Source organism: Berghia stephanieae, chromosome 3 (genome assembly GCF_034508935.2).
Source record: "Berghia stephanieae isolate SIO BIC M18660-M18661 chromosome 3, UCSD_Bste_1.3, whole genome shotgun sequence".
Classification (NCBI taxonomy): Eukaryota; Metazoa; Mollusca; class Gastropoda; order Nudibranchia; family Aeolidiidae; genus Berghia; species Berghia stephanieae.
In genome coordinates, this window is record NC_088362.1 from 76,635,609 (window position 1) to 76,658,532 (window position 22,924).

Sequence of the window (22,924 nt, forward strand, 5' to 3'; positions counted from 1 at the left end):
TCGTGACGATGCAATTCCACCCAAATGCAAAGAATTCTCGCAGACCTCCTCTTTCCATCGGTCCAATTTTTATTTCAATATCTCCAGTACTTATTCCACAAGCCGTGATTCAAATTCACATATTTTTCTATAACATTTAATAAAATTACTTGTAATTACCTCAGGATTCTAAAAAAACGTTGCTATAAACTTTAAATTTTTTTTGGTGTGATTCACAAGGCACAAGTTTTACTACGAAATGAGGTAAGTTTCATTTACTCTTCAGTTTTCATTATTTTGTAATGATTATTTTTCCGCGGTAGGTCAGGTAATAATGATATTACCTCTTTAGCCTTGTTATTGAAACGTAATATTTCGCTGCGGTTTTATTGTTAATTGTATGTTTATTTTTTATTTTTTTCAATGATGAGTTAATTTGATTTTTAAATTGCATAATTTGAATTATCTTGCTAATGTTTAATTTTAAATGACATTGTGTGTTGGGCCTCAACTTAGCTCAACTGCTTGTTAGAATTTTCCTGCCCCCCCCCCCCCCTTTCTTTCACCAAATTGGGTGAAGTATTTGGTTTTTCTTTTTCCAAATTTTATGTACGCTGTTATGTATGCATGGATATGAGAAGTAATACAGAGTGTTTTAAAACTCATTTTATTCATTAATTCACTATATCATTGCTTACATTGCTCAGTCAATTTTGAATTTTCTCTTACAGCATGGACCACACAATTGCAAGTCATAACCAAGCAGTGAATTCATTATGTAGGACATGTCGTGGTATGCTTTGTTTAACACAGAAATAGAAACGTGCCCGCAAGAAACCATTTAAATGTTCAAATTATTCTAATAACATTCTTTTAGTCTATGGGACTGACACGGCATTGGACAAGCAAGGAGCACACTCATAATTTATGTGTAAAAAGTACACATTATAAAGCACATTGAACACACGACTCATTAGCTTCTTTGTATTTTCTCATTGCCAAGACGCTAATAATAAATAAATCAACCTTGAAACGGGTTGCACTTGCATGTTTGATATCGACAGAGTAGAATATAACAACAAACTCCAAAACGCAGGAGAGACTTTCAAATCTCATGCACGAGCCACTCACCCTCAGGGATGGTCTTATTGCCTCTGAATTGGACAGAATACCGCATTACACAACAGGCTTACCACAGCAGATCATTCATTGGCAACCACTGCCACAAATACTAACAAGAAAAAGTCTACACTTACAATTATCCAACAAACAAAGAACTGCACCCACGACCCACTCATCATTGACGACGCTTGCAGTATTGGATTAATTTTCGACAATATAAACAAGGCCTATAGTCATGTGCACAACTTTATTTCACACACAAAATCGATCAAAGCAGACACGATCCAATATATTCAAAGTGCAATAAAACATTACACGGATACATACAGAAAATATTTTCCAAACAAAATAATCCCAAAACAACACCTCCTTGAGTACCAGTGCATACCACACATCACTCAATATAAGTTTGGACTTAGACTTCTTGGAGAACAAGGCACAGAGACCTGTCACCAAACAACAGCAAAATTGGAAAAAAAAAAGAGCATCCGGCATTATCAATGATATGAATAAAATGCGATTTGTCATCAACGCAATTCAGTTAAAGACCAGCCCCAAACTACACTGACGAGTTTGAATGCTCGTAGCGGATATATTTGTGTTGAGGAAAAATACGTTTTTTGTGAGGAGAAGTATTTACATCTTCTCTTTATAATACATAAAATTCAGACAAATCCATAGCAACGTTTTTTTTTCTCTAATTTTTGAAATGTTGCACCCGCTATATTTTTTGTGTAATTTGTTACCGTTCATTGATAACTTATATTGAGAAATCTAGTAATAGTATGAAAAATAAAAAACACACAGTAAAAGTAGAAAATATAAACTTTTATACCAAGTAGTGATATTTCAACTCATTCAATATGGGTGTCTAACAGACAATAAAACAAAACATTGTTAAATTGAGTGAAACGGCAATCCCCGTTAGGTAAATTCCTCTCGGTGATTGACCGCTCACCGTGACCGGGTCAGCAGGTGTCAGGAACGGGATCCCGTCTCAACTAAACTGTTGTCGTTGTGTACGCTGTGTGTGACATAATGAGATATGCATATGAGGTTACTTGACCATGCCACCATATTGAAAACTTAATTATTATTATTTTTTAATGTATTTTTTATACATTTTGTCATATATCTCCACCATAAATGTATATAAATGGATTTTTATTGTTGGACATTGTTGAGTAGTGTTTGAAAATAGAGTACTGAAAAAGTCATTGTGATATCTTTTTTTCCTTTGTGTTGTTACGAAAAAATATATATTATACAGAAAATTTTTTATACCAAAGCATTCGGAAAGTAAAGTTGAAAATACTTTACAGGTATTGTTTTTTCCTCTTCACTGAATCCAGTATTCATTTCTCCTGAACTCTCACTAAAGTCAATAAGCCATTTAGCAGGATTATACATCTCTTCATATGTTAAAACATTCTAAATCCACTGATCGCTAACACCTGTTGCATTCATGCCACACCCCCTTCTATTTTATTACCCAAATCTTCGCCTTGACCTCATCACCATCAATGAAACCATTGTCTGATTCAAATTCTGTATTCATTGCTCAACTCGGTCTCCATTCCCCCATTTAGTAAAAAAATAATCCCCTAGAATCAGAATCATGTCTATAAACATTGCCACCACTGTCTGAATCCACTGTAAAATTGTAAACAAAGCATTCGCATAAAAAAAACTCAACAATTCTTGTCAAAAATGTGTTTACACGTCACCATACGTGATAAGAAGGCTTGATTGCCATCAGTGTGACTCACGGCAGTCGAGCAGTTCGTCACGCGCTCGTATGATTAATTTATTTCCCTGACATCGGCGATCTTTTAATTGTCGCCGTATGGCGACTGTGGCAACATAGCGGCCATGTTTTGTGAATGCCTTACCGCCCTGTGGCAACTAAAGAATTAATTATAAATCTTATCAACTGACAATATAAAACATTGAAATATTAACATTATTCACTTCAACAAAATCTTTCTCTTTTATAGGAATCAAAGCCGTCAACAAGATGACACAGCTGAGGGATTATAATACTGTGTGTTACGAAAAGGTGACAGATCAGCTCAAAAAAGGATATCAGGTGATGCCACTATTAGTATTCTAATGCTTCTTGTGAATGACCTACAATTTATTTTTAATTTTTAAATTATTATTATTATTATTATTATTATTATTATTATTATTATTATTATTATTATTATTATTATTATTATTATTATTATTATTATTATATTATTATTTTAATTTTTATTTTTTTAAATATTAGAGATTATATATATACATAGTTTTTTTTTAGTTTTGTTTTAAAATTTCAGGTGATGGTTTTTGTCCATGCAAGGAATGAGACAGTCCGTACTTCTTTCAACCTGATTGAATTAGCCAAGCAAAAGGGAGAGACACCTCTGTTTGCTGCAGAGCAATCAAGAAGTTTTGGTGATGCCCAGAAGGCTGTGAGTAAATTTTCAACTAATTTGAAGGAAATCCTTTCAATTACATCGAGTGCATGAAATATAGCTTTATTTATTTATTTATTTATTTATTTATTTATTTATTTATTTATTTATTTATTTATTTATTTATTATTTTCTCTTTTCCATTTCAATTATTCTTCTTGATTTTCAAAACGTAGCATCATTTAGATTTTTCATTCTTATCTATTTATAAGCCATTTATTGTATAAGAGAGCCTTGCAAGAATTATTCATTATTCTCTAAGAGGCAAAGTTTAACTAATCCAAACCTTATTTGATTTTTTAAAAAGATATGACTTATAAATGGAATAAAAAAAGATTTGAGTTAATTCCTTTAGGTTCAGTTGTATTGATTAAAGATAACTACATTATGTTATGTGACGAAATAGTTACTTGAATTTCATATCTTTCCTGTGGTTTATAGATTAGCAGGAGCAAAAATAAGCAACTTCGTGAGATGTTCAATGATGGCTTTGGCATCCACCATGCAGGAATGCTGAGGCCTGATCGTAATCTGGTTGAGCATTATTTTGCTGAGGGCCACATCAAAGTGTTGGTGTGTACTGCAACTCTGGCTTGGGGTGTCAACTTGCCTGCCCATGCAGTCATTATCAAAGTAGGTCCATTTTTCTTTAATGTGAATAGTTCTAATGTTAGAGTTACCCTAGCAGTTTATATCTAAAAAAAACAACCCAAACGGCCTTTCTTTCTTTTTTCATTTTATTATTTTAAACCGAACTTAATGATTTATTTTTATTTGTAAGATTTGGGCTTATAGAAATCTCTGCTCTCTCTCTCTCTCTCTCTCTCTCTCTCTCTCTCTCTCTCTCTCTCTCTCTCTTTCACACACACATACAGAGAGAGAGAAAGAGAGAGATAGAGAGAGAGAGAGAGAGAGAGAGAGAGAGAGAGAGAGAGAGAGAGAGCATTTGGGATATTGTGAGGATTTTGATACTAAGTTCTATCCAAATTCTAATGTATTTCCCCAGGGTACCCAAATCTACGATGCCAAGAAAGGTCAATTTGTGGACCTGGGCATTCTGGATGTCATGCAGATATTTGGTCGAGCTGGTCGTCCTCAGTTTGACAAATTCGGTCATGGCACCATCATCACCACTCATGACAAACTGAGTCATTACCTCAGTCTGATGACACGACAGAACCCAATTGAGTCACAGTTCATCAACAGTTTGACTGACCACCTGAATGCTGAGGTAGGTAAAAGTCTTTTAAAATCCTAGGGTCTTGAGTCACTTTGTGTTACTGTGCAGTTTGATGGTCTTGTGGTAAGACGATGAGCTTGTGGTATTTGATCCCAAGTTCAAGTGCTACTGCTACCGTGTGGGCAATTCAAAATTGGAGATTGTATCCAGGTGTAAAATGAATGCTTGGTGGTTACTTAAAAATTTGGGAGCAGGAACTATGTAAGACAAAAATATGAAAGATATTTTGAAGCAGTGCCAGACAAAAGCAGAGTGAAAAATACAAGAAAAAAAGTTATCCTAAATAATCAGCCTGGGTATGGAACCTCAAACCTTCTTATTAGCTTTGAAGCTCAGGAATCAGAGTAGTAAATCTATCAATTTTTGAAGCCAACGTTTTCTCGCCTAATGGAAATCTTATTTGAAATATTTGAGTACTCTCCTTAAAAGCAAAGGGACTGGTATTGATCCAGGCTGCTCTCCTTCTGACTACCTAAGTGGTTGAGCAGCTGGGTCTGTCAGGTCTGGTGGAAAGTCCTTTACAATAGACTAGTATCTTATCCAAAGGATAGCAAGCAAATGCAACTGTCTTTTTATGGCTACAAGAAGTGAAGTCCGGCTTTGTTTTTCTGATGGCTCTTTTGCAGACCTGCCTTCTCTAACTTTGAAAAATTCGTAGTTTTCATGAAGAAAACAATACTATTCATTAAATTTACCTTTGAAAGTAACCAATTTACCCTCAGAAAGATTGAAAAACGTTTCTAAGTCCATACACTGTGTCATTAAGTGTTATATTGTCATTTTCGACATGATTTATTCAATTTGAGTAGCTTTATTTGTTCTACAGAGGGAGCCAAAATTCGTAGTTTTACGAATTTTTCGTAGAAGTCGGCAGGTCTGCTTTTGTGTTTTTGTTAATGCATTGTAATTGTAACAAATTTTGTGTAAATAATTTGAAATTGCTGCCATATGTAAAACTTGCACTTTTCTTCATTTTACTTGTGATTCTAGGTGTCACTGGGTACAGTCACCAACGTGGAGGAAGCTGTCAAATGGCTCAGCTATACCTACTTGTTTGTTCGAATGAGGAAGAATCCATTGGTCTATGGGATCAATACCAGCTACGTTGAGGTAAGGGAATAGTTGTGTCAAATGATTTAAGAAAGTAGATGATGCGTTGTGTTAACATGAAATATGAACATAATGAAATTATCACTTTATAAAGATGGTATCAACTAAATTTCAACTGAATGTCCATTTTTAGCTTTTGTTGATAATAGGAAAACCACCAAACTATGCGTCAGAGAATGTATTTGCATAGATTGGGCAAGCTTATAGTACTTTTGTGGTTGCCAAAAATAAGATGTTATTATTTAATTATGGGCATTGAATTACCAAAATTTCTTGAGTCTTCTCATTTTTAGCTATGCATTCCATTCCTGTGTTTTTTCTTTAAAATTTTTTTTTTGACAGGCCGATCCTATGCTGGATGCCCATAGAACAGAACTGATTAAAGATGCAGCAAAGAAACTAGACAAGGCCCGCATGATTCGTTATGAAGAACATACAGGCTATCTATTTTCAACTGACTTGGGACGCATTGCCAGCAATTTCTACATCAAATATGACACTGTTGAGGTAATGTAATTGGTAATAATGATTTCCAGCTTATCATCATAAAATCATTGTCTTGTATGTTTAAGGTTGAGATTGAGGTTATTTGTTGTTGTTGTTGTTGTTGTTGTTGTTGTTGTTGGTATTTTACAATTACTGTTTAACTTTTTTTTTAATCCACGTCTTAAAAAATTTCATTATTTGTGATAAATTTAAAATGAAAATATTTCTTTCATTTTGGTTTCACATACAGGTGATTAATGAAATGCTGAAGGCTGCTATGACAGAGGCAGATGTTTTAAACCTTGTTTCAAATGCACAAGAGTTTGAACAGATCAAGGTGAGTCATCCAAAGTAAATTTTGTAGATTAAGAAAAAAAAAGATTATATTTTTTTTTAGTTATTAGAGACAAAACCCCTCCAATAGTGAAGAAAATACAGAAATGGACTGTAATTTAAATGTTTGAGTGGGGAACTTTGCTCATTACTATAAGTTAAGAAATTAATTGGTTCTTTTTAGTCTTAATCAACTTCATAATTTCATATATCCAGTGCTAAATTTTTTATCTTCTCTTCATAAAGGTTCGAGATGATGAAATGGACGAGTTGGACCGATTGACCAATGATGGCTGTGAGATGATAGTCAGGGGAGGCAAGGAAAACCCGCATGGAAAAGTCAACATTCTGCTTCAGTCCTATGTATCCAGGATCTCCATTGATTCCTTCTCTCTTGTCTCTGACATGTCTTATGTTGCTCAGGTACATTGATGAATAGGCACAAGTGGAGGGGGAGAGGGTGGTGGCTTTGTGATGCTTTCAGACACTATAATTTTATTTTTGTTGGTGTAAAAGATGGTGCTATAGTTAGTGCACTCCCTGTCAATCCATGGTCAGAGTAGTTTTGCCACACTGATCTGTTCACTCAGCAATGAATTGGTAGCTGAGTTCCTTTAGATCGAGGGAAATTAGAAAGTAGTCCTTTCAGAGCCATTAGGCCCATGGAGCTGGAGTTTATCCCAGTTTCTATAGTGGGAAACAGACAATAACAATTGCTTGCTATCCTTTTGATAAGACACTAGTGATACATGAATTGATTTGACCTTATTAATACTTTGATAAATATATGTCATAATATTCTTTCATCAGTAACATCTTAATGCCAATGCAGTGTTTTAGATTTCGAGTTTGATTGCAAGAAAGATAAAGAAATGCATAGTGCTGGAAACAATACCATTGAAACGTCTTTTTCCTCAAGCAAGAAACTTAAATCCTTTTTGCTCAATTTTTAGTACTGCACTTTGGCTAATGCCTGGATTATCTCATTCTCAAAAAAATAATGTCAAAGCTCTATAATATAGTTCTCAATCGGCTGAATATGTGAAATTTTCAATTCTCTCCCCCCCCCCCCCCCCCCCCCCCTCTCTTGATGAAGAATAACATGATTGTTATTTCCTATTTTGACAAATCATTTTTAGAATGCTGGTCGAATCATGAGGGCTCTGTTTGAGATATCTCTTCGTAACAGCCACCCAGTTCTTGCTGCCAAACTGCTGGAAATGTGTAAGATGGTGGACAAGAGGCTGTGGATGTTTGAGAACCCTATGAGGCAATTTGGAACTCTCAGCCACGAAATTCTCACTAAGATAGAACAACGAAGACTTTTGCCTGACAGACTGAGGGAGATGGATGCAAAGGAGATTGGTATGATAAAATTATTGCTCTTTTATTCTTTGATTTAATTTTAAAGACTTATTTCATCATCTTTTTTGAGTATTAATTTGTTGAATGTCACAAATTTTAAATTAAGCTTTCTCTTATTATGTAGTTGTCAGAAATTGTCATGTTATGATATCAAAGTGATAATTTTAGCTCCAAGCAGGACAGAAATTCCTTCTTTTCTTTTATTAAGTCCAATACATGGAATGCAACAATAAATTGGTTCAGTCATTTATTGGTTGTCAAGTCTCACTGTATTTTCATCAGAAAAAGGTCATAAAGCTTTTCATTTTAGTGTACTGTTTATAAAAATTGAGAATGCTGAATCACTGAACTATTGGAACCCCCATTCATGCAATGAAGGAAATACTTGGAATCGAATCTTTGATATTTCTGCTGTGTTGCCATGAGATTCAGATTCCCAACCAACCAGTGATCTTCTTCCTCTCTTTTGCAATGTGGTGATGAGCGCTGTTGTTCCCTTCCTAATTACTTCCTTGACCCATTGGTCTATAATACTTTTCTCTCCCTCCCCCCCCCCTTTTTTTTCCCCCATTGTATCAGGTATAATGGTGAGCCATGCAAAGATGGGTGCCATCATCAAGAGATGTGCCCACCAAATCCCTCAGCTTAACATAGACTGCTCTATCCAGCCAATCACCCGAACTGTGTTGAGAGTGAGGCTGGAGATAACACCAGACTTCAAATGGGATGATAAGGTAGTAACAGCAGTAGTGAATTTTTAATTCAGAAAAGTGAGTGGAGCAGGTACTTATGTTGGTAACAACAAGAGATGAAGTGAATAGAGAAGTGCCAGAAGACAATAGAGAATAAAAAACTTTTGGTGGTTGATGGGGTTTGAACCCGCGACCTTATTGGTAAGACAACTCCGCCTGGCCGGTGAGAGCGTGACTCTACCGTATGAGCTATCCACGAACCCAAAAAAATTTGTATCAAACTCAGGTCATTCATTGCTAGATCCCTCTCTCACCGACTACTGGAGGTAGCTGGTACAATACACACAACCACAGCGAAGTTAGTATGCCAGCAGTTAAGCTTAATAGCCAATATTCTCAACACAAACATATAACATAGAAACAATTGAGACATTGAGTATGCTCCGGTGTATGGGGTGAATTTTTAATTCAGAAAAGTGAGTGGAGCAGGCACTTATGTTGCTAACAACAAGAGATGAAGTGAATAGAAAAGTGCCAGAATACAATAGAGAAAAACAAAATTTTTCGGTGGTTGATTGGGGTTTGAACCCGCGACCTTATTGGTACGGTGATAATTTTTGGAAAATTGAGAAACTAATTTGAATGTGAATCTGAATGTTACTCGAAGTCGACTCAATTCTGACTATTTGTATTCGAGAGCAGATAGAGCTGTTGAATGTGACAGCCATTGTTGATGTTTAGGCTGAAGAATTTTGATAATCTTCACTTGAATGTTTCTAAATCTGTTGTGTTCACACATGATTCAGGAATAACATTCCAGTCTGTGATAGTGCGGGGTGCAAATGAATAATTGAAGAAGTTTGAGGTTGTAGATTGGTGTTTTAGTGTTTTTGAGTGGGTTTTTCTTTGAATGCGTAAATTTCATTATATGTCTAGTTGTAGTAAAAAGTAATAAAAACTGAAAATTAATAATGAAGTTAAAATGAAACATAAATGTTTTGTCACCTTACCCTTGTGTTGATAGACACATACAACCATGAGAACTGATATAATTTTAGGTATTCATAAAGATATATACGAGGGCTCTTTCATAATTAACCGAAAAATGCCTGTAAAATCCGCGTTTGTTATGCTATCAACAAAATTCTTGCACGTGTTCATACCTTGACTCGTCCTTCATTTCTCTACGTAACAGTCAAGTCTGTCGACACACTTCTGCCAACGCCGCACCATGGAATAGATACCCTCTCGGAAGAAATTTCCGTCAAGGTTTTGTAGCCATTTCCGCACATGGTCAACAAGCTCTTCATCGACATCAAAGCGCTTTCCTGCCAGCTCACGTTTCAGTGGCCCAAAGAGGTGATAATCAGATGGTGCGAGGTCTGGACTGTGTGGTGGGTGTGGCAAAATCTCCCATCCATATTTCTCTAGCCAACCTTGCGTCACTCGTGCTGTGTGGGGTGTAGCGTTGTCGTGTTGCAAAATGACCCCGTTGGTCAACTGCCCTGGGTGCTTTCTGCGAATGGCCTCCCTAAGCTTGTCAAGAGTTTGGCAGTACCTTGCAGCATTGATTGTTTCTCCAGGTTGTAAGGTTTCGAACAGAATAACACCACGACTGTCCCAGAAAACAGTTCCCATTATTTTCTTTGCTGACCGCATGACTTTGAATTTCTTCGCGACAGGTGAGGATGGATGTTTCCATGTCATCGAATCTTGCTTTGTTTCTGGGGTGCAATGGTGCAACCAAGTCTCATCACCGGTGACTATGCTGTCAAGAAAAGTCACATCGTACCCTAGAAAGTCTCCGCCGGCGTTGGCAGCATGCCCGTGAACCATGCGTGAGCTCTTGCTTCTTCTCAAAAGTTCCCTGCAGATGTCCAATCTTTGTTCTTTATGATTGTCTGTCAATTGCTTAGGAACCCGTCTTGCGCTGAATTTTCTATAGCCAAGTTCATCAAATACAATTCTATGGGCAGAAGTTTCCGAAATTTTAAGACTGCTTGCGATTTCATGAAGTTTCAACCTCCTGTCTTGACGAATAAGCTCATCAACTCGCTTCACATTGTCTTCTGACGTCGCAGTTATCGAACGCCCTCTCCCTTCCCTGTCTGTCAAGTCGGAATGGCCGGCTTCAAACAAATTACACCAGTGATAGACTTGTGTACGGCTTATAACATGCTCATCATATACACTCTGAAGTTCTTTATGAATTTCGGTAGATTCAGACTTTTGGCGTTCAAAAAACGTATGACAGTTCTGATTTCCTCCTTTGACCAAGTTTCAAGGTGAGCCGCCATCTTTAAAATCGTCTAGAAATTCTTTGTGCAAAATGATGCACTTCATAATTTCTGGGAATATCCGTAAGGAAATAAGAAATATCATGTCGTTTACAGAATAAAAAAATCTCCACTGGTTGCTGAGAAATGGGCATTTTTCGGTTATTTCTGAAAGAGCCCTCGTAATTCAAACTTTCTATCGTTAATTGTTGAAAAAGGTCCAGTTCTGAAACATTATTTTAAAAAAAAATTTTCTTGGATTTTTAAAACATTTTTTTTGGGTTGGGGAGGGGGGGGGGGGGGATACTGTGTGAAGTAGAAATGTATTCAGTGATTGGATAGTTGGGTCTATTAGATCTGGTGGAAAACTTGCTCACTTCATCTCTTTTCTATGTTAACAAGAATTCAAGAGAATGGTGCTGGAGCTTGGAGCTTAAAATAGCAAAAGATGCAGCATGTTTGATTGTACTTATTTGCAGGTCTGATAATCCAAAATATTATGGTCTCATTGTTGCAATGGAAATACTTTCGAAACAATGCTAAATATTCTGCATTACAACAATGTTAAATCAGGGCCATAATATAGGCACCCATCAATATTATGTGAAATTTTAAAGCTAATTTTGTGCAAGTTGATATTCTCATTGTTGAAGCTGTATTACGAAGACTATCAGATTCACTCAGGCCATAATCTCACATTCATCCCATTTTTTACAGGTTCACGGAGGGACATCAGAACCTTTTTGGATTTGGGTGGAAGATCCTGACAACAACCACATCTACCATTCAGAATACTTCTTGCTTCATAAAAAACAGGTATCACTTTGAATGAATTTCACTACTCAATACAGAAAAAAAATAAATTAACATTCATATCGTTATCCTGTTTAGTATTATTTTGTTTTTAAAAATGTAGGATTAAAGCATGTTTATTTGGTTATAAACCTGAGTTTTAATTTAAGACGTTCACGAACTTAACAGGTGAAAATCTCAAATCGAAAGGAATGTTTTTAACCCAATAGTCTTAGTATTACACCTCTTCTTATCCAAAACCATTCATAAAACGCGGAAGTCTAAAAAAATAAGAAGGAAGGCAAAACAAGTGAATTGAATTGAAAATGTCAAGTAGAATATTTCTGCTACCATATTCATCTATTTTGTCTTGCCCTCTTGAGTGGGGGTCACAGGGTGGGGTTTAACTTGCCTCCACTCTCTGCCTAGTGTATGTAATTATATGACATTAACCATGATTGATGACTTATGATCCTGCATTTAGGGATTTTTTAACGCATGTTACAAGGACAATTATTTTTTAAAGAAATAAAAAATTGGGGGTAATAATGATAATTAAAAGCGCAAATAATCAGTTCAACACTGAAGTTATTTATTATTCAAAGTTTTACTTTAAACAATTTGCCAATGCATAAATTAATCATATATTTTTAATTGAAAAAAAAAATGAAAACGGAGTTAAAAATAGATACATTGAGATAATTAGGACCATTTATACAGCTCATTTCCACAGATTTACCAAACTCAATGCACTTCACAATGTTTCATTGATTCTTCATTAGGCCATATAAAACCATATTTCCATTTCATACAGTATCAGCAATAACTTTGTAGATAAACATCATCGATGCAGATAGAATTAATCACACTATAAATAATAGTGACAAATAAAAGAAGAAAAAAAAAATACAAAATTACTCACAATCTAAGTAACAACAAAAGATTATTGAAGAAAAATTATTTCTCTAATTATAGAACTTTGTTAACCTTATAGCAAAAAGTTATCTTTATACTTTTTTTGCTCCAATAATTTCCACTCACAGGTGAAGAATGAGGAGCCCCAGAACATTGTATTCACCATTCCCATCTTTGAGCCACTTCCTTCCCAGTACTATGTCAAGGTCGTTTCTGACAGATGGATCGGGTCATCAATGATGGAAGCCATTTCCTTCCAACATCTCATTCTGCCAGAAAGACACCCACCCCATACAGGTCTGTTTATTGTTATTTATGGGCTAACTTTGCCTCTCACATGAAGACCAGTTTGAAAGTATTGCATTTTTAAAAACTAGACTATAGTTACAGGGTCATTCTCATCCCTGATTATTATTTTTTTTTGATAGAGACAAATCTGTTACTGGCATGGTACTCAGTTTATACCCTAATATGATGAGAGGGCAGCCTAAATGGTAGCATATCTGACCAATGCCCAAACAACCTATTCTCTCCTCACCCATTTTACCCTCTTGCAGTTATGACATTTATAAAATCTCCATATCTTTATACTGTCCAGACTTGTTGACGCTTCAACCACTGCCACTCAGTGCCCTGAAAGATTTAAGGTTCGAGGCATTGTACAAGTTCACACACTTCAACCCTATACAGGTAAAACAAATGTGTCTTTTTAAAGTATTTTCAGGAATTCTTGGACTTTTTGTTTTAGAAAAAATGTACTTCCATTAAAAAAAATTTCTATTGATATTAATTGGGGTGGCGAAGTGGCCGAGTGATCCGGAAGGTCCCAGGTTTGAGCCCCTCTTCAGGCACTTTAGTTTTTTTCCTTGGCTAAGATTAGTAACCCCCAATTTTCTCACTTGGACATCATGGGTGATTCCGGTTGACTACAGACTTCTTGTTTGATGAATTATTTATATTCCTTCGTGGAATACCTAGGCGACGATATCATGATATCTTGGCGGAAGGGCATAAAATAAAAAAATATTAATTACTGCTATATTTAAGCATTGCTTTTTGCTTGAATTAAAAAAAAATATATCTTAAAGATGTTCCATCACCACCACCACCATCATCATCATCATCATCATCATCGTCATCATCATCATCATTATCATCTTCATCATAATCATCATCATCATTATTCTCTTTCTTCTCTTCCTCATCATCATCATTATTCTCCTTCTCCTCTTCCTCATCATCATCATTGTCATTGCTATCCACATCATAATACCCATCCTTTACCACATTTTTCACTCTCATCTACAGACACAAATCTTCCACACACTGTACCACAACGACACCAATGTCCTTCTGGGTGCCCCTACAGGCTCAGGCAAGACTGTGGCAGCTGAGCTTGCCATCTTCAGAGTTTTCAAGGAATATCCAAAATCCAAGGTAACATTTCAATAGTTTGTTTGTATCATTAAGGGAGACTAACATAATGGTAATAAGGATAATAAAAAAAACGTAGTCTAATTAGGGCAGCTTGCCACAGGGGTATGAATTTCCTTTTGAAATCTAGGGAAGCGGATAGGAACTGTGTAGTGCAGGATAGAAAGTAAAATAAAATAAAGTGTAGAAAATAAATACAATGGAATTGGAAATATAGTTATACAATATGTAAGGAATGTAGGTATTAGTATTATCATAAGTGGCAGTAGTGGCAGCAGAAGCAACAGTAGTACTTTTAATAGTAGTGGTAATAGTAGTAGTATCATAGAAATAAATTAAAATTCCCTTTATTCATAACCATGGGGAAATTTGTCTTTTGGTTCTATTCCAAGGGAAGACTGGAATATTCCAGTCAGCCGCAGTTCAGTGCTGCAAAATGAGCAAGGGAGAGGTGACTTACTAAGGCCACACAGCGCAGCAAATAGTTGAACTTGGTATCTTTCCAGTATGAATCAAAGAGCATACTGCTGAGCCACGCTGCCACATCGTTCTTAAGTGCTGTCCATTGAGCTTTGAGCTTTTATTTAGTGCAATATCCACTAAATGTGCTCAAGTACTTTCCAAGGGGTCCCTGGCTTACAGCAACATTTAACATTTAGGATCGACTGGGCATGACGCCTGTTAGGCGATGGATATTACAATTTTTTTTCTGACAGAGACAATGCTGTAAACGGCCAGGTAGCCTACTCATTTTATACCTGAGTACAGTGAGAGAATGTGAGTAAAAAGCCTTCTCCAAGGACTCAACTATGTGCTGCGCGAGGCTCGAACTCGGGACCTTCCGATCCAAAAGTGAGTGTCATACCACAAGACCACATAGCTGCACCATGTTAGGTAAATTCTACCTCTGGACTGGTATTTTATTTTTATTATTTCTCCTTTTTTTCTGAAATGGGCGAGTTCTCATATTATGAAGAACAATTTGATTATCATCGTTAGAGTGAAGCATTTATTTGAGAGCTTTTAATCCAAGTGTCAATTACATGAAAACTCATTGCAGGCTGTTTACATTGCCCCACTTAAAGCCTTGGTCAGAGAGAGAATGGATGATTGGAAAATCAGAATTGAACAGAAACTCGGCAAAAAGTATGTATTCTGAAAATAAAATGCTGTTTTACTACTTCTTTATCCGTATAATAACATATATGTTCCACTTTTTATATTCTTGCTAATTATTTAGCTAGAGTACTTGGCAAGTCAATATTAGCTAGGAATTGACATTTTATAGAAGTTAATGAACTGTGAGAAGAACGAAATTCAGGTTTGACCCATTAAGCAAACTTGCAATTAAGAAATAGCTTTACTTTTCTTTAAGTTGATAAATTTTTAATAAGGCTATATTTTTTACTTAACTTTTATAAGATCACCCACTTTACATTGTCTATGGCGCGCGCTCTTGGTGATGATAGGGCTGCAGTTTGTTCTTTAAGGACCCGATTTGGTTATTCTAATGATATAAATTTCTGTTTTCTTGGAAAGTCAGAAAAAAAGAAGAAATGACTGTCAACCAAAATCAACAATACTTTTTTTTCCTCATCATTACTTACCACCAAAATGTTATTTGATTGTTATAATGCAAATGTTGCTGTTCGAATGTTTTGTTAACTTCTTAACAACGTCATTGTCTCATCTCTCAATCATCTTTACTATCTCATTCATCGTGTTTTGTTCTCAAAAGAGAACCTTGAAACGTCCACATCATTTGTCTTTATAAAATTAAATTGACGCTTCAAATCCATTTTATTTTTGTTAATTATTATAGAGTAGTGGAGCTGACAGGAGATGTTACACCAGACATGCGTGCCGTGGCCAATGCTGACCTCATTGTGACCACACCAGAGAAGTGGGACGGCATCAGTCGATCCTGGCAGACTCGTACCTATGTCAAGGCTGTGGCCCTGATCGTCATTGACGAGATACATTTACTAGGTAGGTTGAGACTGGGAATGATTATAGTGAATATTATTATATTCTTTTCCTGTCAACTATTATCGTAGCTAGGAAGATCTATAAAGTCTTCCTCCATTATAGTGGGTGACTAAAACAAAATGTTCTCAGACAGTGGCATATTATACATCTTAGGTTTTTTGTTACAAATGCTGTGAAAGGTAAAATAGACACAGACATTTTTCAAAAGTTTCATTGTAAAAATGTCATAAGGTTTTATAGAGAAATATGTTATATTTTATATGTGAATTTTTGTGAAATTTCAAAAGATAAAGAATATCAAAGAATTAGGAAAAATAACCCTTTGTTCACGGTTTACGTTCCTTTTTTTTTGTTTGTTCATACACCGAGGTCTATTTTTTGATAAAGAAATTCATTTCATTTAGAGTAATTCCACCCCAACCTGAAGATGATTGTGTCATCTTGGGTTTCATTGATTGTGGTGCTGATCTATGAATTTATGATCTGTATATATTTACTTCACTCAGTTCATTTCCAATTTCTTTACCACTCTGTCCTGTCCAGGTGATGACAGAGGGCCAGTGTTAGAGGTGATTGTTTCCAGGACCAACTTTATCTCATCTCACACTGAGAAGCCTGTCAGGGTTGTAGGCCTTTCCACAGCACTGGCCAATGCGAGGGATCTGGCAGATTGGCTTGGGATTAAAGAGGTAGGCATCGCATTCATTTTTTGTTTTAATTATTAAAAAAAAATGTTTTGTCACTCGTCACTCACTTGAAGCAATAATAAAAATACTATGTAGTCTATTTTGGAGATCGAAGCATCTTTCTCCTCCTTGCAGGTATTATATTTATTTTTTGTATATTATTACTTGTATCTCATTATTATCCAGAATGAGTTCAGCTTTCAACTCACATACCACATACCTTTTTTTCACAGATGGGTCTGTTCAACTTCCGTCCTTCTGTCCGTCCTGTTCCTCTTGAAGTTCACGTCAAGGGGTTCCCTGGCCAGCACTACTGTCCTAGGATGGCCACTATGAATAAACCCACTTTCCAAGGTATTTAATCTATGCATGAATTGCTTTTATATTCATTATCTTTTTTTTTCTCCATTATCGTGTATGAATATCAAATAGCAGGATCATGCAAAGATATAGCATGAATAAAAGGAGTAGGAGTAAGTTAGAAAATTCTCGCTAAAAGAATCAATAATGGAAACTTAACTGTCACTGAATGTAAATCTGCTTTACCCAGACTGACATCCACAGTTTTGAGAAGATGAGAATAATATCTAGACATGAGCCATCCTGTAGTTCGCCTCTACTTTTAAAACAATATTTTTATCTGAGAATGTCTCAATAATAGTGCTCTTCGACTGTAAAAAGTTTCATCATTGATATGGATAACCATTTGATTTGATTCTTTAAGTGGATATGAGTTTTTTAAATTGTAATTAAATCTAATTTTTTTTTTTTAATTTCAATGTTTAGTTTTTGTAAGTAGTTTTCTCATAAACTGTGCATGATCATCTCCTCTTAAATTCCCCCAATAGCCATCAAGACTCATTCTCCAGACAAACCAGTCTTAGTGTTTGTTTCATCACGTCGACAGACTCGTCTAACTGCCCTTGATCTCATCGCCTTCTTGGCTGCAGAGGACAAACCCAAACAATGGATGCACATGCCAGAAGAAGACGTGAGTAGAATCAAAACATTCTCTTTCTATCAACAATTTCAATTCACAAATATTCATTCTATGGCTCTTTTTAATTTCCTGATAGTTGGCTTATAACCTTGTCTGAAGATTTGTGTAGAATAGAACACATCAATTATAATTCTGTTAATAGCAGCAGGGGGGAGCAACTGCCTTACTTTACATGGCTAATGGGGTTTATGCAGATTATTCAGAGTGAAAACCTGTTAAAGGGTGAAGGTAATGTAGTTGAAGAATAAATATTATGCTCCTGTTTTAGAATGTCATATCAATTCTTGTGGCAAGCTATGAGGAACTAGATTTTATTCTTTATATTACAATTACAAGTCATCCGTTAGGCATTGGATTTTGCTTTAGCTTTTTCACAATAGTAATCATTAACCCTTTTACTGCTAAATTAGTTTTAAAAATTGAAATCGTACCTCCTTCCGTTTGCTCATATTGTTAAAACTGAGGACCTTACTGTTGTTACCTAATGAGCAGTCTTGCAATTCATCTCCTGCTTCTGTGAAGCCTGAATTGCATGTCTATAACTGTAATGTGAAAACAGGAAGATATGATGAAAATGTTGATGCTTGAATCTCGAAGGAGAAAATAAAGATAAGTATTGGAATTGTAACCGTCAATTTATTAGATGAAGACAGATACTGTGGGCGTTTCAAGTTTCCTCTTTATCAACAAAACATGATGAATGAAACACTAAGGGCAAATGAGGTATCCACATAATTTGTTTGAAACGTTTTACAATATCTCTCAATTCATCAACAATACTGAGACACGATGCCAGTATCTTGTTGACCCAGACTACGCTGTTAATGAAAGGTACTCATTTTACACATGAGTTTCATAAAATATGTGAGTAAAGAACCGTTTTCCAAGGACTCAACTTTGTATTGCCCACAATGGAACTTGAACCTTCAACTTGCATTATATCACAAGCAGAGTGTCATACTGTTAGACTATAATTCAATACCGTATTTCCCTCAACTTTCCCTTTTGGACTTAGGAGGTCAACTCGTATTATCTCTTTGTATTTTTTTTTTGTCGACTTCCACGTCAAATTTCTGTCTTTGTTCTAGAATGAGACTATAAGTTAGATTTTTCATGCCCTTTGTTGAATTGATAGTCATGATAATGATGATGATAATGGTAATAATAATAATGATGGTGATAATAATGATGATGATGATGATGGTGAATACAATGACTATGATGATGCTAATAATATGAAGATGTTGAAAGGCTGAGTGGTCACCGGGTCTTGACCTTGGTGAAAGTCAAGAAACAGTGCGTGCCTCTAAAACTTGGTGGATTACCCTATTGTATTCATATATATATAAATAAATGCCTGTCTCTTGACATTAAAAAAAATGTCGTTTATATAATAATAGGTTGGTTCATTGGAAATGAAGAAAGTACCGAATGACTGGAAAGAAGCCAAAATCAGAGCCATATATAAAAAAGGGAACAAAGCTCTAGCTAGCAACTACAGACCTGTAAGCTTAACATCAGTAGTATGCAAACTAATGGAGAAACTAATAAGAAATCATATTATTGAACACTTCAAAAACAAAAACTTGTTTACTAAGAAACAGTATGGCTTTATCGCAGGAGGGTCAACATCACTGCAACTAATAAGAGTCTTAGATGGATGGACGGAAGCTATCGTTAAAGGCCATGGAGTGGATTGTGTGTATATGGATTATCAAAAGGCCTTCGACACAGTCCCACACAGAAGACTATTGAATAAATTGAGAACATACAAAGTTGGTGAAGAAATGATTAGTTGGATAGAACACTATCTGATTAGAAGAAAACAACAAGTAGAAATTAATCAGTCATACTCTAGTTGGCAGGAAGTAACTTCAGGGAAAAGTGAACCAAGAGACAACTTCAAATACACTTTGATGGGTATTCCATTGAAACGGGTTAAAGAAGAAAAGGACAATAGACGACAAATTAAATTTTGATACACATATCAATGAAAAAGTAAAAAAAGCCAACTCCATGTTTGCCGTCATCAGACGCACATTCCAATACCTAAACAAAGAGACTATCTTACCCCTCTATAAAGCACTTGTGAGATCGCACTTAGACTATGCAAGCTCAGTTTGGTTTCCTTGCATAGAGAAATACAACGAGCTAATTAAAGGTGTGCAAAGGAGGGCCACAAAACAGTTGCCTGGACTAGGATCACTAGATTACGAGGAAAGACGGAGGAAACTTAATTTACCAACCTTGAAATACAGAAGATATAGGGGCGACATGATAGAACTTTACAAGATGACAAGTGGTAAATATGACCAACGCATGACAGAATTTATCAAATGGAGGAAAGACTTCACAATAAGAAAAGACACCAGCGGTAACAAAAAGAAACTGCTCACACAAAGACCAAGATTGGATGTGAGAAAACACAAGTTTTACTGTGAGAACAACGAAAATATGGAACAGTTTACCAGATTTTGTTGTGGATGCAAAAACCCTAAATAGCTTCAAGAGCAGACTAGACAAATTTGGTCTGACCAAAATGTTTTGTACAATTATAAATGCGCTTCAGATTGTAAAACCGGAAGCAACTTCAAAGACAAAGACAATGAAGAAATAGAGTCTGGCGAAGAGGACCTATAAGGACCTGTGCCGGAAACAATCCATAAGTATCCATAAGTAAGTAAGTAGGTGAGAATCTTGGAAATGGAATAACCTTAACTTTCCATGCTGTAAATGCTCGGATATGTGCTCACATCGTAAAAGCACCGAGATTACTTTAGTACTAATTCTGCTAATCAAGGTTAAAAGGTGCACCACAAGGCGTTTCGGTTTTGTTTTTGTTTTAAGAACACAAAACAAAATCGCTGCCAATTAATCTGTTATTCATTACTGGTATCGTTTCTATCATCGTGGCCCTCGACGGAAGTGAGAGGTGGGCGGTATCCACCATCTCATTGTGATCGTGATACTCTCGTCAGCCCAGTCTCGCCAACTGCCAGCAGACGACAAAAATGGTGGGGCATTCGTGACACTTCGCCGGGCCGCTTACACGACACGCCGTTAATTGTTTTGAAAACAATGCGACAGCTTGCGGCCATACAGTGGATATACATCAAATGCTTGGCAGGAATAATAATTGGTAAGTTAGCTTTACTGTTTCTACTTTAATTACCACGGCATATTTTTTTTTTAAGCAATATTTAATATAGTTTTTTACTTATAATATTATTATATTTTCCCAACATGTTATTTTGTCTGTAATTTGTATACAATTTTGATAAAAAATACAGTCGATGATGATGATGACGATGACGAAGACGGCGACGATAATGATGATTGATGGTGATGATGATGATGATGATGATGATGATGATGATGATGATGATGATAATGATATTGATGATGATGATGTTGAGGGTGGTGTTGGTGGGGGTGGACAACGCCAATGATGATGATAATGGTGATGATGATGATGATGATGATGATGATGATGATGATGATGATGATGATTATGATTATGATGATAATGATGGTGGTGTGGTGTTTCTGGTAATGGTGGCGTTAATAACGGTGACAACATTGATATTGATGATGATGAGGATGATGATGATGATGAAATAAATACCATGTTCTACGATAGGCTATCTAATACATATGAAATCGCATTCCTAATCCTGATAATGCCAACGTTAATGATTGCTAAATATATTATTGTTATTATTATGACTCACGACTACAGCATAAATGATGATTATGAGGATATTGTGATGACGATGGTAATGATGATGATGATGATAATGATAATGATGATGCATGACGATATAGAACAGTGTTACCAGCTATATCTGATGACAAATCGCATTCAGAATCCTAATAATGCCAACTCAAATGACTGTTGCATATTATATAATATTATTGTTCTTTTTATGATGATTCACACTGATATAAACACCCAATTCGTTCGCAACGGAGACGTAATAGAGGGATATATCTCGTTAAGGTTTCGAGCTTACCGTTTTATGTGTGTTGGGTTTATGACAATAGCAGTTTATATAATAGGGTATTAATTACACTCGGTGGCGGCTATGATAGCCGTTTCATAATATGTAATGTTATTGTTATTATAATTATCATGTACTGGCAATGGCGATGAACCCCCCCCCCTCTCTCTCTCTCTCTCTCTCTCTCCCTGTATGTGTGTATGTTAACATAATATGTAGTGCTGTGTATTGTTTATGTCGTGTGGTGTGTCTCATCCGCTCTGATAATTTATTATCATATTGATGGGTCATAATACGATGCAGACGATATCTGGTTATGTCCAGCAATAACACTGTGAATCATGTATGATAAATTGGATTCAGTAGTCTGATGTCACGCCGCCCGGCAACGGCGGCCTTCTTGGTTCTAAACAAAGAAAATCATTACTTTTTATTCTTCACGCTGCTAGAACTTTTCATATGCCTTGTGATCAGAATGTGTGAAGTCAAAACATGATCAAATTTATGTTTTTTTTTCCTCTGGATACGCTTTATGCTCGCCGGGGACATATTTCACACGGGCTTCCGCCATTGTTCCGATAGTTTAGAGCCAGTGTTACTAAGTTACCATGCGTCATTAGGAAGGAAGTGACGTTACGACTGTTGAAGGGTATTAAGAAATCAAGAATCAGTGAGTTTATCGTTAAATGTGGTGTAAACTTCAGCGCGTGTTCTTCATGCATCGTTAATGTTAATGTCTCCAGTTGCAATGATTTGGCATACATAATAATGATCACTTTACATAGCTGATGAGCTGTCATCCTTTCAGTAAAATACCCGGATTGTACATATCCTAATCAACAACGGAATCTGTGCAACCACTTGTAAATATAGATAGTATGCGCTTGGCTAAGAAGCTCATAACATTGCCATCCGGAAGTATAACGGACCAACACACAAAACTGTGTGTATCCATGAACGTTTATAGAGTAGATTCAGGCTTACCGGACACACAAGCCTTATCTGTGGTCGTCTCAGAGAATGGAAGACTGCTGGCCAGAAA

The 22,924-nt window shown here is 36.0% G+C and overlaps 2 protein-coding genes across 2 annotated transcripts in view; both read left to right on the plus strand.

The window, feature by feature from the left end:
- LOC144968485 (activating signal cointegrator 1 complex subunit 3-like) overlaps nt 1-22,924 on the plus strand; it is a 232,020-nt gene that overhangs the window by 12,957 nt on the left and 196,139 nt on the right. The window contains exons 13-31 of the mRNA XM_078906909.1: nt 3,099-3,190; nt 3,426-3,560; nt 4,005-4,196; nt 4,570-4,794; nt 5,794-5,913; nt 6,256-6,420; nt 6,650-6,736; nt 6,979-7,155; nt 7,872-8,097; nt 8,677-8,831; nt 11,783-11,881; nt 12,901-13,069; nt 13,371-13,462; nt 14,081-14,209; nt 15,267-15,352; nt 16,029-16,195; nt 16,739-16,884; nt 17,115-17,235; nt 17,730-17,872. Of these exons, the coding sequence (XP_078763035.1) occupies nt 3,099-3,190; nt 3,426-3,560; nt 4,005-4,196; nt 4,570-4,794; nt 5,794-5,913; nt 6,256-6,420; nt 6,650-6,736; nt 6,979-7,155; nt 7,872-8,097; nt 8,677-8,831; nt 11,783-11,881; nt 12,901-13,069; nt 13,371-13,462; nt 14,081-14,209; nt 15,267-15,352; nt 16,029-16,195; nt 16,739-16,884; nt 17,115-17,235; nt 17,730-17,872 (2,726 nt within the window). The remainder of the gene's footprint in view (nt 1-3,098; nt 3,191-3,425; nt 3,561-4,004; nt 4,197-4,569; nt 4,795-5,793; nt 5,914-6,255; nt 6,421-6,649; nt 6,737-6,978; nt 7,156-7,871; nt 8,098-8,676; nt 8,832-11,782; nt 11,882-12,900; nt 13,070-13,370; nt 13,463-14,080; nt 14,210-15,266; nt 15,353-16,028; nt 16,196-16,738; nt 16,885-17,114; nt 17,236-17,729; nt 17,873-22,924) is intronic.
- The window catches only part of LOC144968487 (uncharacterized), a 38,586-nt gene continuing 36,561 nt past the window's right edge, over nt 20,900-22,924 (plus strand). The window contains exon 1 of the mRNA XM_078906913.1: nt 20,900-21,020. The gene's annotated coding sequence lies outside the window, so the exon portion shown is untranslated. The remainder of the gene's footprint in view (nt 21,021-22,924) is intronic.